The sequence below is a fragment of the Spinacia oleracea genome, chromosome 1 (genome assembly GCF_020520425.1).
Source record: "Spinacia oleracea cultivar Varoflay chromosome 1, BTI_SOV_V1, whole genome shotgun sequence".
Classification (NCBI taxonomy): Eukaryota; Viridiplantae; Streptophyta; class Magnoliopsida; order Caryophyllales; family Amaranthaceae; genus Spinacia; species Spinacia oleracea.
In genome coordinates this window covers 109177517-109193961 of record NC_079487.1, presented here as the reverse complement: position 1 = coordinate 109193961, position 16445 = coordinate 109177517, and the positions used below count along the sequence as shown (strand labels likewise).

Here is a 16445-nt window from a genome sequence, read left to right as displayed (position 1 = left end):
ACTTCCTCCGTTCCAGATTAGTTGTTACACTTTCCTTTTTTGTTCGATCCCAGATTAGTTGTTACACTTCTAAATTAGGATTGACCCCACAATTATTATATTGTCTCTTTCTTTCCACTAAACTTTTTTTTTGTCCCCACACCCTCTCTCGTTCAATTAAAAAAATACCCCACTAACTCCTATCACATCTGTTTTTTCAATAAAATAACAATTGATAACCAAACAACCACTTATCACCTAAAACTATATGCAAAGGTAAATATAACAACTAATCTGGAACGGAGGGAGTATATTGACATGATAAGCTAGAACTCGTAATTAATGTTCATCAAAGTAGATCAAGAATAGGTCAAAATACGATATTTAGCAACCGAAAGGAAAGATTTTCTCTCGCATTGTCTAACCTTCTCGTATTGTCTAGCCTTAATTTAAAGCATTTCTACCATGCCCAAAATTTCCAATAATGGTTGTAAAACTTGTAATTATAGAACCTACCGCTACCTTAGCCGAAATGTATGAAACATGCATGTACACGGTACACCTTCATGGAAATGACCTAGTAGAATGAGCCAAAATAAGGTAATGTAAAATCAATCAATGAACCTTGTGAAATTATGAAAGGTACATATAATCCTTTTCTATAAATGGAGAAGCATACAAGAAAAATCAAAATCATTAGGTAAAAACTTAACTGACATTGACTTTGGTGCGAAAACAAAAAAATTTAGATTCTTTCTCAATTTAGTATTGTTGCGTACACTGAAAATTGCTCCTAAGCTACCGCTAAATGAAAATCAGAAAATGCATGTTAAATACGGGTATGGAGTACTTGCACTCGTTGTTAGGAGTGAGTTTATCCCAAGTCTCAAGGTGAGTCTGGAGGTGAGTCTAGAGTTTGAGTATTGGGATAATGTGATGAAACACTATACCAAGTCTGGAAATGAGTTTGAAAATCCAAGACTCACTTAAGACTCTACTTTTTTTCATCGCCAAATCAAATTATGACACATAAAAATAGGTATATGCATATATAAAAATATTATAAGGCAAGTCTGGAGATAATGTGTAAAAATAGGAATAGTCTTGTATGAGTTTAAATAATGAAAATTTAGGTAAAAAATAGTGGAAAGATGATGCGGCAGAGTCTAGAGATTGGAGTTGAGTGTGAGGGATAAGCTCACTTTTAAGAGAGAGAATTCACTTAGCAAATCCAAAGGAGGTTCCACCTTGAAATCATATGGTAATAAGGGGAGTCTCCATACCTTAGCCTTATAAAGTACTTATCTCTCTTTTTTTTTTTTTTTTTTTTTTATCAATGTGACTTTTTGTGAGACTCTCACACATAATATTTAGTGGATAAGAACTTCATAGAAAATTAATGTGACGAAAAAAAATGAAAAACGTAAGGCTTAAAATAGGAAAGAAGGGTATTAATTAGCAACTTTCATCAGAAAGTTTCATATTAGCAAATTAAATTATGCATAAACTTAGTAACTAGTGGCCAAAAAAACATATAATACATGCATGCCAGTTAGGCACCTAGCTACCATGGCAAACATCAACAAGCTAGCTAAGTTGGACAAAATGCAAATCTAGGACTGTAAATATTTTCATGGACCACATTAATTAAGTGTTTCGAGGTCTCAACTAACTAATCATAATTTAGTTTCTTATAACTCTCCCCCTAGATATTAGTTGCGTAGTTTTTAAGTAGTTAATTGTGAGAAGGTTCTATTGTATAACTATGTTGTACGAATTATTATTGATCCATGCATTGCATGTATGGAGAATTAATTTGTTGATGTAATATTTAGATCGAATATGGCCGGACTGAATAAGTCTCCGACAAACAACCTAGTCCCGAAGTCCCGTTGGGGACTAGTGGAGCAACGTGATTATAAGGAGAGTCCGGGGTCACTACGCCCTAGAAACTCACTGTATTTGTTGTCCTGGTTATTATTTTCTATTTGAGCCTTTGTTGGAGTCTATTTCATACATAGTACTATATAATATTGTCTATATTAATGAAAGTATTCACCCATATGTATGAGTGTACGTTATTTTAATTAGTCTCAATATCCAATTTAATCAGTTGTTCAATCGCAAGAGTGTCGTGGTCTATGTGCATGGATCTGTTGGCACTTAGCACCCCCAATTCCGCCCTCGAGGGAGTGACACTCCCTTGAATTTGTAACAATGTCTGTCAAAAGATAATATTTATCATTAGCATCTTTAGACAATAACATGAAAAGTGTGGTAAGATTTGAAATGAAAAGCACAACCCATTATTAGAAACAAAATCTTCATGCACAAGGGATTAATTAATAATTTATGCTTCAAAGTGCAATTATATTATGTTAATAGTAACTCTCTATTATACAATCTCGTTGAAACTAACCTATATAGTTAGACTTGAATCGAACTAACAAATGGTTACACAATAGTGTTTCATAAAACGAGGAAATTAATAATTGCAAAACAAAGACTAAGATAGGTGACCGAAAAACTTAGCAAAAAACAACGATAACAATAATAATCAACCAATAGTTTGGTGAGTCCGTTACTGACTTTTTTATGATCTTATTTAGTGGAAACTAACAAATATACTGTAGTTCTTAGTTGTAATTAATAGGTCGTTAAAATAGTGGAGTAATACAAGTTTGAAAACATAAGTAGTTTGAATAATGCATTGTCTAAAACTTACGTTGTTGCGCACTTGCGCCCGTCAAAGTGCTCTTCAAACTCTCACTTGTCATTTGTCAACACTTTTTTATTTCATTCTTTTTACGTTGTGTAGAAAGATCCAGCCACAAGGCCCACAATCCACTAGGTAATAATAATAATAATAATAATAATAATAATAATAATAATAATAATAATAATAATAATAATAATAATAATAATAATAATAATGCAGACGGGATCGGATTTAGTTTCATGTCATTGTTATCACCTCTCAAACCTTAACCAACTAGGTTAATCGACATTTATATTATAATTAATGATCGTTCGGGACTTGTGGGTCGTGCCTAGTGCCAAGTCCGTGTGCTTTGAACCTGAATAGAATCAACTCACTTTAAGCCATCTAGCTTCCCATGGTGCCAAAAATTTAAAAGAATGGCCCAAACACGATCCCAAGCCCATATGGTTATTGTGTGCCATACTTTTCCCATGATTGTGTGTTAGATCTAGGATTTCAGGAAATAGGAATTTGTAATTGTATTAATTAAACAGCATATTACAGCTTATATAGGAAAGCAGAAGTCTAGAATCTTCTGTTTGTTACAATCAGTTATTACAAGTAACTGATTCTTGAAGAATCAGTTAGCATAGGTGCTGACTCATCAGCTCGAATAACAGCAAGGCAGTCTTGTTATTTGATCATCTTATTGATCATTACAATGCATAAGCTAGATTACAATCTATAATGCTAACAGTCCCCCTCAAGATGGAGTCATAGATACTCCCATCTTGGATAGAAGCTTCTGAAATTGTGCAGATGGTAGTGGCTTTGTGAAGACATCTGCTAATTGTTGTTGAGTAGGTAGATAAGTTAATTGCAATAGCCCTTCTAGAACCTTGTCTCGTGTGAAGTGGCAATATATTTCAATATGTTTTGTTCTTTCATGGAACACAGGGTTCTTGGCTATGTGTAGAGCCGACTGATTGTCACAATGTAGGGTGATAGGCTTTAGTCCACTTATCCCAAGGTCTGACAGAAGGTTGACAATCCAAGTTACCTCTGCAGCTGCTGCAGCCATTGCTCTATATTCAGCTTCTGTTGATGATTTAGAAACTGTATTCTGTTTCTTAGATTTCCAAGAGATAGGTGAGCCACCAAGTAGTAAGACATAGCCAGTTATTGATCTTCTGGAATCTGGACATGAAGCCCAGTCAGAATCTGAAAATGCCTGTAAACTGATGTTGTTTGTTGCCTTTAAGAGAACACCTTGCCCTTCTGTATGTGCTAGATATTTCAAGGTGTGGTGTAGAGCCTCAACATGAGGTAATCTAGGGGAATGAAGAAACTGACTGAGTGTCTGTACTGTGTATGACAAGTCTGGTCTGGTGTGAGTTAAAAAGTTTAACTTTCCAACCAATGACCTGTATTTCTCTATATCATGATAAGGTGCTCCATCAAAGTTAGTCAGCTTTATATTCAAAGGTAGAGGAGTAACAACCCTTTTGGAGACATCAAAATCACAGTTTTTGATGAGTTCTCTTGTGAACTTCTTCTGACTTAGTATGATTCATTCTTCTGTGTATCCAACTTCAATCCCAAGAAAATAATTTAGGTGCCCTAAATCTTTTATACTGAATTCTTTATGTAGAAACACCTTTAAGGCTTCAAGTCTACTGGAATCTGTTCCAGTGAGGATCACATCATCAACATATACTGCTGCAATGTTGATATTTGTGTTATCTCTGTGAATAAATAAACTGTAGTCAAACTTAGACTGAATGAACCTTGGCTCTGAAGTGCTGTCATTAACTTTTCATGCCACTGTCTGGATGCCTGCTTCAATCCATATATGAATTTGACCAATTTGCAAACCTTGTTGTTTGTGGATTAGGAACACCTTCTGGTACATTCATGTACACTTCTTCCTTTAAATCACCATACAGAAATGCATTGTTTACATCCAGTTGAAACAAAGGCCAGTTTTTGCTTGCTGCAACTGCAATCAAACACCTTATAGTGCTCATTTTGACAACTGGACTAAAGGCTTCTTCATAGTCAATGCCATACTTTTGATTGAACCCTTTTGCCACTAACCTTGCTTTGCACCTTTCTAGTTCACCTGTAGACTTTAACTTAACCTTGAACACCCATTTGCATCCTATTGGTTTCTTTCCTTTAGGCAATTCTACCAATTCCCAGGTGAAGTTGTCATCCAAAGCTTGCAACTCTTTTCTCATAGCTTCCACCCACAACTGTTGCTTTGCAGCTTCAGAATAGTTTAGAGGTTCAACTATGTCACATGATAGTGATAAGAAAGCTTGAAACTCAGTAGGAAAGGCCTCATATGAAACTAAGTTACACCAGTAACTTGGATGCTGTGTGTTTTCTGTACCTTCAGCTGTGTAGCACTTATAATCTTTTAAGTAGGATGGTGGTTTATGAGATCTAGAAGATTGTCTGACTGGAAATGATTCATGTGTCTGGTCTGGTGTATTAACAATAGTGTCATGAACTGGATTATTGTCATGAATGGAGTCAGAAAGAGAGATGGAATCAAGTGAAGAGTTGGGTGATGGAGAAATGGGAGAATCTGGGATGAGAGGAGAATTTGAAAGTGTGTCATTGGATGGAAAAGTGGTTTCTGGTGTAGTGAAGTCTGGTGTATCAAAAGTTGGGGGAGAAGAAATGGCAGGAAGATAAATGGCATTGGTATAGTTTGAGAGTGGTGTTTTGTGTTTATGGTAAAGGTGGAAGGGAAAATGCCTTTCATGAAATTTAATGTCTCTGGTAACAAACTGTTTATTGGTATCAACTTCAAGAACCTTGTAACCCTTTTGTGTTGTGGAATATCCAAGAAAAACACAGGGTGTGGCCCTGTAATCCATCTTTGTTCTTCCAACCTTAGAGGTGGAAACATAGCACAAACAACCAAAAGTTCTCAAGTGATCCAGATTAGGTAGCTTCCCATACATTCTGTAATAAGGTGTATTGAGATCTATAGCTTTCAATGGCATTCTGTTAATCAAGTAAGCTGCACAGAGAACACAATCTCCCCAAAACCTGTCAGGCACTTTTGATTGAATGTATAAGGCTCTAGCAGTTTCCAACAAATGTTTGTGTTTCCTTTCAACCACCCCATTCTGCTGTGGGGTATGACTGCAGCTTGTTTGGCTCAAAATTCCATGTTGTTGACACAATTTCTTAATATCACCTTCACACAGCTCTTTGGCATTATCAGATCTTATACACTTAATCATGACACCAAATTGTGTTTTCACCATGTTTAAAAAATCAGTCATAACAGAAACAACATCCTTTTTATTTCTCAACAAATGTATCCAAGTGAATCTACTATAGTCATCCACTATAGTGAGAAACCGATTACACCCTGTAGGAGTCTTTACAGAATGTGGACCCCATACATCTATATGAATCAAGTCAAAAGGTGCTAAGGTACTGATTCTACTATGAGGGAAGCTAAGTCTGGTTTGTTTTGACACAGGACAAACCTGACAGATAGTATCTTGTATACAACTTTTGACTTCACAATCTGGAATTATTAACTTCAACTGACTAAAAGGCAAATGACCTAGTCTTAGATGCCACAACTTAGCATTATCTACAACTGATAAGCAACCTGTGTTGCATGTATGAGGTTGCACAGAAGTTGTTTTTGGTGGTACTTGTTCCCCAACATTGTATAGTCCAGAATTGACATCACCAAGAGGAATCAAACTCCCGTTCTGACAGCAAACAAAACATTTATTGTGAGTAAAATGAATCTCACAATCCAAATCCTTGCACAACTTGTGAACTGATATCAGGTTATACTTAAAATTTGGAACATGAAGTACATTTTTCAGTATAATATCATCACTCAGTTGTACAAAACCAACATGTTTCACTCCCACTTTAGTTCCATCTGGTATGGTTATGCATTGTCCTTGATGTTCAATTGACTTATACTCAGAAAATTGTGACAAATCATGACAAAAATGATCTGAAGCACCACTATCAAGCAACCATTTAGAATTATTCTGAGATAACAAGCAAAGATTACCTGCCATCATGGCTAGATTGTTGGTTTGATTGACAGTTCCAGCTCCTGCATTCTGTTGTTGTTTAGTAATAAGCTCATCAATTGCTGATACTGATCAACTGTGATTGTTGGAGTGGCTTCTGGTTTTGGCAATGGTGGTGGTTCAACATCAGAATGATTATCATGAGATAATGCAGCAGTTCTGTGTTCTCTATACTGAAAACCTGGTGGATATCCAATTATCTTGAAGCATCTCTCAATACTGTGCCCTGGAATTTGACAATTGGTACATAAGTAATTTGCACCTGTCCTCCCTTGCTTATTATTAGCACTTGTTCTTTGATAACCAGTTGCCTGTGATTTGTTTCTATTATTCCAATTGTCTCCCCCAAACCTTCTTTTCTCAGCAGCAAAAGCAACTGGTTTTGAAGAGTTGTTTGTATGAGAAACTTCTTGACGTCTTTCTTCCTGTGCAAAGAGCCTGTAAGCTTCTGAAACCTTTGGTAATTCTGGCACCATCAAAACATTGCCTCTTATTGTTGCATACTGATCAGTCAACTTCATCATGAACTGCATCACCATTTTTTCTTGCTGTCTCTGAAAGAATTTTTTAGTCACATTACAAGTACAGTTGTTGCAAGTGAAATATGGCATAGGATGTGCTTCCTCAATTGCATCCCATATTGACTTAATTTCAGTGAAAAACTCAGAAACAGTCTTGTTTCCTTGACTGATTTCAGACAATTTCTGTTCTAGTGAGTAGATTTGTGCCATTGAAGCAAAGACAAATCTCTCTTCCAAATCAATCCAAATAGCTCTTGCAGATTTAAGGAACATCACACTCTTAGAAATGATTTCATCAAGATTACACAGAATAAGAGAACAAACCAAATCATTGCACCTATCCCAAGCCTTGCATTCAAGTGTTCCAGGATCTGGCTTCTCAATGCTGCCATCAACAAAACCTATTTTGTTCTTTGCAGACAAGGCCAACAGCATAGACCTCTTCCAGCTTGTGTAGCCTTCACCATTGAACTTGAATGAAATCAGCTGCACTGAATTTGCATCAGATGGATGAATGTAGAAGATGCTTGCAGGATCTTGATTAGGAGGCAAAGCTGATCTTCTCTGGCTATGATTTTCAGTTTCCATTTTCAATGATCAAAAACCGAAATCTCAGAAATGAATGTTGTAGAAACTTGATCAACAAGCAATCAATTGCAATACGATTTTCCATATCAAAACACAAGGATATCAGCTCAGAATTTGAAGCAATCAGCAGGTATTTGAACAATTTCTCAATCAGTGAGAAGAACAAATCGATTTCTCAGAAAAGGAAGGAAGGTTTGGGGGAGACAATTGGAAACAACTGGAAAATTTCTGCGGAATTTTTCAGGAACGAGCACACTGCTCTGATACCATGTTAGATCTAGGATTTCAGGAAATAGGAATTTGTAATTGTATTAATTAATCAGCATATTACAGCTTATATAGGAAAGCAGAAGTCTAGAATCTTCTGTTTGTTACAATCAGTTATTACAAGTAACTGATTCTTGAAGAATCGGTTAGCATAGGTGCTGACTCATCAGCTCGAATAACAGCAAGGCAGTCTTGTTATTTGATCATCTTATTGATCATTACAATGCATAAGCTAGATTACAATCTATAATGCTAACATTGTGATGTGCCGTGATTTTTGTGTTCAAACGTGTCATGCCTTTGTCCAATCTGACCCGATTCAGTGTAATCTTTAGTAATAAACAATAATTCTATATTTAATTGAATTTGTAGCTACACTTTGTACAATGCTTGTCTTTCTTGCTAATTTGTCCTTTGGTCGTCGTCTTTGTCTTTGAGACATCATCTTGTATTATTACTTGTGTTTTGGTCATTGTTTTTTTTGTCTTTGAGACATCAACTTGTACGTGTTACTTGGGTTCCCAATTTTCACGGGTAGTTATGAGTTTGGTGCTTTGCATATTTAATTTGTATGTTAGTTTCCCACAAGCAAAGACCATCTAAATGCATGCTACTACCTAGCTAGATTTGCATTTGCTTGCAAAAATTATTAATAGTGAGTAGAAATATCATTTACTACGTATACTTCATCTCTGTCGTTTCTTTGGTTCGGAATAAGAGTTTTGCGAAGAAAAAACATTGGAAGTCTTTCCAACCTACCCTTATGATATGATAAAATTTGGCTATACTCTCATGTCAAATCGTCTAACCCTAATTAAATGTCAGATCAAAATGATATGTAATATGGGGTTGCTAAATGCAGCATGATTTTACTTAACGCAACCCTTTTTTCTTTCATTTGTTTTATTCTGAAAAAAAAACCTAACCCCCATTTTTATTGTTTTCTCTCAACCTTTTCCCCTATTATTTTTATTCACGTAAACTTGAATTTTTTTTAGTGTAACGTGTATGTGATAAAATTAGAATACGTATTTGGATTGACATGGACGATTTTTTTTGAATTGGAAGACCTTGGAATTGAGGTAATATCCGTTTTTTTCTTTTTTTTTCGAGTCACTTCATGTAACTTATATGAAATATACACTTCCATTTTGTACAGATTGAACAAAACAGAATTAGCTATTTCGTATAGATTGAACATAGTGGAACTAACTATTTCGTACAGATTGAACAAAATAGAGTTAACTATTTCATACAGATTGAACAAAATATAGTTAACTATTTCATACAGAAACCAAAGAATTAAAAAGGGTATTTCTGATTTTTTACAGGGGTGCGCCAAAGTAATTAAAGGTTGCGTATAGCAACCGTGATTATATTATAGAATATCTAACAAGAATATGTAAAAGCCGGCTAGTGTATCAATTTTTTTTTTTAATTATTTATTCAGAAATTTGTCAATTCATATAAGTTCTTAGGTGTGGACAACAATTTTAAAACAAACACTCAAATCCGACTGGGAGAGTAAAAAGTAAAAACAATCCCCCATACACCTTGCTCGAGGCCCTCTTGTTAGAAAATCATAACCGGAAACTCTTAAATTTATACAATAAGGATTTTTTTAAAAAATTCTCTTCTATTTTGATCAAGTAAAAGGGTTGATTTTTGGTTTACAAGCTTTTATATAAGGCGGTCTTACATAAAAGATCACCTTGGTGTCATATAAGTTAAAGAATGAAATCAATTAGTTAAGCACTAGAACTAATTAGTTAAACACTAAAATCAAATAGTTAAACAATGAAATTAATTAGTTAAACGCTAAAACTTATTAGTTAAGAAATGGAACCAATTAATTAAGCAATCAAAGTGGTCTTTCCGATAAGACGGTCTTATACAAAAGTTACCGTTTTTGGTTTTGCTTTAAACTTTTGAGTTCAATCCGTGATGGCGTGATTCAAAACTTACTACGAGTACTTCACTACTTTGACTGACCACACTTATTCATTTACTCATAAAACACACAAATATACGATTGTATATAGAAAAATACTCCATCCGTCTCTTAATACACGACCTGTTGACTGTATACGCTTGTCAATGTCCAACTTGAAACATTAATTTCTTTAACTACATATTATAAAACTTGTAAAAATATTAATATTTTGAAAATATATATTAAGATAAAGCCAACAATATATTATATACTAACATTTGTTTTCATATAGTAGAAATAAAATAGGGTCAAAGTCAATTATTTGAATAATGCAAAAAGTCAAACTGAGTCGAGTATTAGGGGACGGAGGGAGTACTGAACATCATATTTTAAGAGTACCTTAAATTTATGCCTTTTTTTCACCACTCGCGAGTCTCAACATGCAATTACAGATTTAGAGCTTTCAAAACACTAACTCGATCCAATCGCAATCTAATACTCCCTCCATTTCTATTTAAGTGTCCAGTTCTTATATATAGTGTTCTCTTATAAGTGTTCAGTTTTCATTTTTGGACATACACTTGTCCCACTTTTCTATACACTTGGAAAAAAAAATTGGAAAAAAAAATGATGAATTAAAAAAGGGGATGCCACATGTCAAAAAATGATGCATGAAAAAAGGAGATGCCAAATGTCATCTATATTATGTGAATGGTCATTATGCTCATGCGGATTGACACATGTAATTTTTTTTTGGTCACTTTATTTTTTGGCGAATGTCGGTCAAATCGGATCATTTTTTGACAACCTACCTGCCTCTACCTGCAAATTTATTGGTTTTAAAAATTGTCTTAAGCCCAATATTGGTATTTTTTGTTTGTCTTTCTTGGTGACAGCAATGGGTCAAAATATTATTGTCTACGGGCTTTGTAATGGCATTTGGTTGTTGCTTATACTGTTATACAGTTTATCTAAGAGCCTAATCTCATTTACTGATGTTTTTATACGATTTTACCAATAATAATTGGGCTTATAGCCATTTAAGTACTCTCTGGTTGGGCCGACCCGTTCACAATTTAGAAACCTTGTTTAGCATTTCGTTGTTTTTTGTTTTTTTTTTGGCAGTAATTACAAACAAAGTACAAAGGATACTAGTAGTACTCACCTTCTCTAGCTCTTTTAGCATTTCGTTGTTGAACCTATTGATGGTTCTCTTGATGGAAATCTCAATGGTTATGACATGTGTACAGTGGCGAATCCATAATTTTATAGGTAGTGTGTCATTATTGTTCAAGAATCTCATATCAATATATAATTAATGCATGAATAAAAACTTCCATACAAAAGTAATTAAGATCTATTTATAGTCAAATAGTTATCTATATAATTAAAGCAAAGTGATGGTTAATGAGAGGTGAGCAAACTCCAAATGCTACATTCTCATCTATGTCACGTAAATTGCCATATCTCACCCACTCAAAAAGCAAGTAATCAACTCAAAGCTTCAATCAAGCAAGAAAAAAAAAAAAGAATTCAAACTAGCAATAAAAGGAAATATAACCATTCACAAAAAGGAAAAGCAAATTTTATATTAAATGAATGGAATATAAATACAAACAAATAAGGAAAACTAAAAAAAATAGGTTGAATATCTTCAGAGTAGAAATTTGAAAACATAAATATAATGGCAGACTATTTCGAGACAAATCTTCAAAATTTATGAAATAAATTGGAAAGTAATTCGAATCAATCTAACAAATGTAGAAAACGTCATTTTTAATTTTGCGTTTGATGTATATTTAATCAATTTAATAAAAAGAAAAGTAAGTAATTTGGTCAAATGGTTAAACCATACAATATATAATTTACACTACATTATTAGAATATGACATTTTATCTTAGGCATCTACCAACATTTCGATTGTCTAAGATCATTTAAAAAAAATCTCATATAGATGTAGATATATCCTTGATTTATTAACTTCAAAACTACTCTATATTTGTGTTATTACCATTATAATGTACAAAGTAAATATTTTTAATCGAATGCACTATTTTATTTACTTCCTAATTTATAGAAATCCCGAGCATTAACACAGACCCATACTAGTTTCAAAATCATTACAATTGTTAGTTTTCAAAATTAACCAAATAGTTATGAAAAAAAATTAGAAAATTAAGTCCTCCAAAATTTCTTAATTAAGTTAATTATACAAACACACGGTTAAAAATGAAACAATAAAAATTAATTTTGGTTTTCAATAATTGAAAAATAAAAAAGTTAACTATATCTTATATTTATAGAGACTAGTCTTATATGCACGCGATGCGTACGGATATTTAAAAACTAAATATTATATCAATAAACTTGCAATCTAGCATTAAAATATACTCCATGGGCACAGGAGTTTGAGGGAATTACAATTTCTATTTCAGAACATATGAGAATCATTGTATTATTATTTCAGAAATGCAAATTACAATAAAAAGAAAAGAAAAAACTCTGAAAAACTCGTACATGAAGAAAATTCATCCTAAAATACTTAATTGAGTTGATCATTTGATTTGAAGGGAAATGGTGGCAACCGCAACACTGCTTGTACAACTAGGGTCTGAACTCCATGACTACCAAAACAAACAAAAACAATAATCAAATTAATTCACAAATTACAGGGTCTAGTGAAAGAGAGGAAGATTAATCGCAGGGTCTTGAAGAACAGGTTTGGTGTCATCTGTGGTGTTCCATTGTTTGTACAACAACATAGTTAAGAACTGCAGCTTTGATTAAGATAATTGTGAAAATAGGATATAAAAAATCGATTTGCTCAAATCCAAAACAACCGAAGTTTACTCCGCTGCAAAGGTACCAGGTGCCACTAACCTCAACGATGTAGCTGCAATGCCATCTCTGTAACCTTCTGTTCATGCATCAGAGCTTGTATTTGAAGAAAACCCGAGTTTTAAATGAGCCACAGCCGGCGAGCCTCTTGTCATATTCATAGTTTTTTCTTTTTCTTTTGGTTCAGCTTCACAATGGTTCAGCTTCATAATCATATTCATACTACGAACCATTCTATCATTAACGATGTTAGCTTCACAATGATTTGACTTCTGCAGAAATGTTGAATTATCAATACTTGACATAAAAACCATCAACTATAATAAAGAAGGTGCGTTTTCGTGCACATTATCAAATTGGAAAGTATTTGCAACTGTCAAACATTTCAAATAGAGTTTCATAACTATTTGCAACTGTCAAACATTTCAATGAAAAAGCAGGCATCCTGAAATAAACAGCAAGCTAGCTCTGAAATAAACAGTAAGCATAATGATGCAGAAAATTAGGAAAATTCAGTGCTACTCCTGCGATCCAACATGTGAACGGAAATTTGGCATGTAACCGGCACACTCTTGGACTATTTTAACAGAATTAGACAGTGAATTTGCATAGCATTTTCTAAACTAAATCATCCACTCCTGGTTTATAGTGAATCAGGACCAAATTCCTGGTCTATAGGTTAGCACTATCCAAGAAGGCAAGGCTCGCTAAGTCATCCACTCAAATTCCCCGCCCTTTCTTCCTTTCTTCATTTCTCCATATCATTAAACCCCAATTGCGCTCTCTTTGCCCTCTCATATGAGTCCAATCCTCCCAAAAATGCGTAAAGTACAATACCTTCTCTCTCAAGGGAGCGCCAACTAATTAGTTCTCGACTTCTCGGTCATTTTCTTTAATCCAAAGCAACCGTTATCTTTCATAATCTGTACCTCTTTTCTCAAAGGACCTTACCAAAGCAACCGTTAAATTTTATAATTTGTACCTCTTTTCTCAAAGGACCATAAAATGATCAATTAAAATCAAATTAATTCCTCAAATTTAAAACTAAAACTAAAAATTAAGGGAAAAAAACAAACATGCCTCATTAATAAATTACACAAAGGAAAACATATAAAAACTTTACCTTATAAACCTTATAAACCTGCTCGATCTTTGAACAAATATGGTTTCTTAATTAATTTGTTAACATTTCCAGTACAATTAAAGATGTCAATTTCATGGATGAACAACACTCACACCTTCATCCCTGTCATCTGAAAATCTCAGATTCTATCAAAAGCATCATTTAATTACCGAATCTCGAATAATCAATTAATTACTTATAAAACCCCAATTTCTTGAATACAACCATGAAACATACCTTAGCTTGGTAGGCTGTGGAGCGACGAAACAACGCCGATCATCAAGAACTTGGCATTATTGCCAAAAAAAAAAGCGAATTTCCAGGATATCCCAAACCCGAACCCATTCCGACGGTCAGATCCTCCACCTTTACCCACCCACCACCATCGGAATCTCTTTCCTGCTCCACCACACTCTTCTCTTCTTCCTCCTCAACCACCCTCTCTCTCTCAAACCGAACCCACCGTTCATCAACAACCTCGATCCCGAGCCAGAATCTGACCCAATACCCGCCCCAAAAGGACTTCGTTTAGGGGAAATGGCAGTGAGATGGCGGAGATCTTTGAAGACAAAAAAATCCCTAGGAGAGAGAAATGTATAACTGAAGATTTGAGATCCTACATACATCAAAGAGAGAACTGAAGATCTGAGAGAGAGAGGGGAAAAAAACGTAAAAAAAAAATCTGAGAGCTGATTTGAGAGAGAGAGAGAACTGAAGATTTTGGGATTTAGGTTTTTGCGGGGGGGGGGGGGGGGCAAAATTTTTGGGTGGACGGTTTTGATGGAAGGTGGGAATGGAAGTAGCTGTATTCGGGGGTGTGGGAGGGTGTTTTAGTCATTTTGTAAGTGGACACGAAAAGTTAAGTTACTAAAATTCCCTCAGGAGCTGGCTTATATAATAGAGATTACTGTCAAAAAAAAAATTGTTGAAATCCAAAATTTTAACATATTTGTAATTACACGGTTTGTAATCCAAAATCAATATTAGCTTTAAAGAGTTCTCCAAAAATATTACTCATATTAGCTTGTGAGTAAACGAATTCGGATGCAAGGATTTGTAGTTGATGATTTCTATTACCTTTCCCCAAACTACCTTGAGATGATCCTTCCTCTTATCAAGCAAGGCAAGTATAATCTGGATTTGAACCAATATAAACAAAGAAATTATATTGGGAATATCGATTAGCAAAATGATATGAACCGAGAGACCACTAATCTGGATATATATAAGTCAATCAATTCGCTAATCTGTATAGGGAACCAAGTTTGAACCAAGAGACCACTGACTTCTCTATCAATCAATTCGCTAATCTGGATATCCCGCTAATCTGGGAAAACCAAACTTGGTAACAAAAATCAATTCCCTAATTATTTCAAGAGACCTCTTAAAATTAAAGGTTTTTCTGAAAATCAAATTTATATCCTTATAGATAAAAATACACATACACAAAAACCCAATTAATTTCTACATTTGGATCATGGTTTTATCTGATTAGAACATTAAATCCTACAAAATATCCAATTTTCTGCCAAAATATCAACTTCCATCTAAATTACCAACCAAAGCAACAACATTTATTTTGCAGAACAAACCTTACAAACAATTCAAACCCCAATTAGTTTCGAGATTAGTGTTCCTTACCGATCAATTGGGGCACCCAATTCAGAAGATAGACGCCAATTTTCAGCAGTAGCGCGGTCCATTCGCTCAAGTCGGGCCTTGATAGCTTTAGTCCTCTTAAGAACCGAGACAATGTTAGAATTGATTCTTGGTTCTCGAGCTGTTTTAGACAAAAATATATCAAATGCATACTAATCAATAATGCCAGGTGATTTATTGTCACATACATCACCACATCAGAACTCACCTTATTTCCTGACAATACCGACCTTCTTGGTTCTGTTGGCATGTATGCATCAAAAATTCGACAGATTTTTAATGAGCATTATTAATCAATTCGACAAATTAATTCAATAACTAAATTAATTCAAAATTGTAGAAAATTAATTCAACAACTAAATTCATTCAAAAAATCAATACCTGCAATACACAAATACAACAAATAGTTGCAGTACAATACAAACTCCATCAAAATCAAAAAAATTACCAAAGAGAAGAACCCTGAAAAAACACCCAATTAAATGAGTAATTCAAATACAACAAATAGTTTTCAGTATCATAATTTTAAAAAATAAAAACAAAATAATTTAAATCACAGAGGAGAAAGAACAACCTGGAACTACACTTCCCGGCAGTAGAAGGCGGCATTTTCCAATCTTTAGCAGTAGACCGTCCTCTTTCTCTTTTCACCTTCTTCATCATCACCACTCCAACACCCTCACTCTCTTTACTCTTCTGCACCGAAGCTGTCCCCGCCGTCATCTTCACCGTGGCAACCCCCGTTTCCCC

At 34.4% G+C, this 16445-nt stretch overlaps 1 protein-coding gene across 1 annotated transcript; it reads right to left on the bottom strand.

Moving 5' to 3' along the window:
- Nucleotides 1-6755: 6755 nt before the first annotated feature.
- On the bottom strand, nucleotides 6756-7874 carry LOC110795180 (uncharacterized). Its single transcript, XM_022000166.2, has one exon. The coding sequence runs from the start codon at nucleotides 7872-7874 to the stop codon at nucleotides 6756-6758; it is 1119 nt and encodes a 372-aa protein (XP_021855858.2).
- Between the last annotated feature and the right edge of the window lie 8571 nt (nucleotides 7875-16445).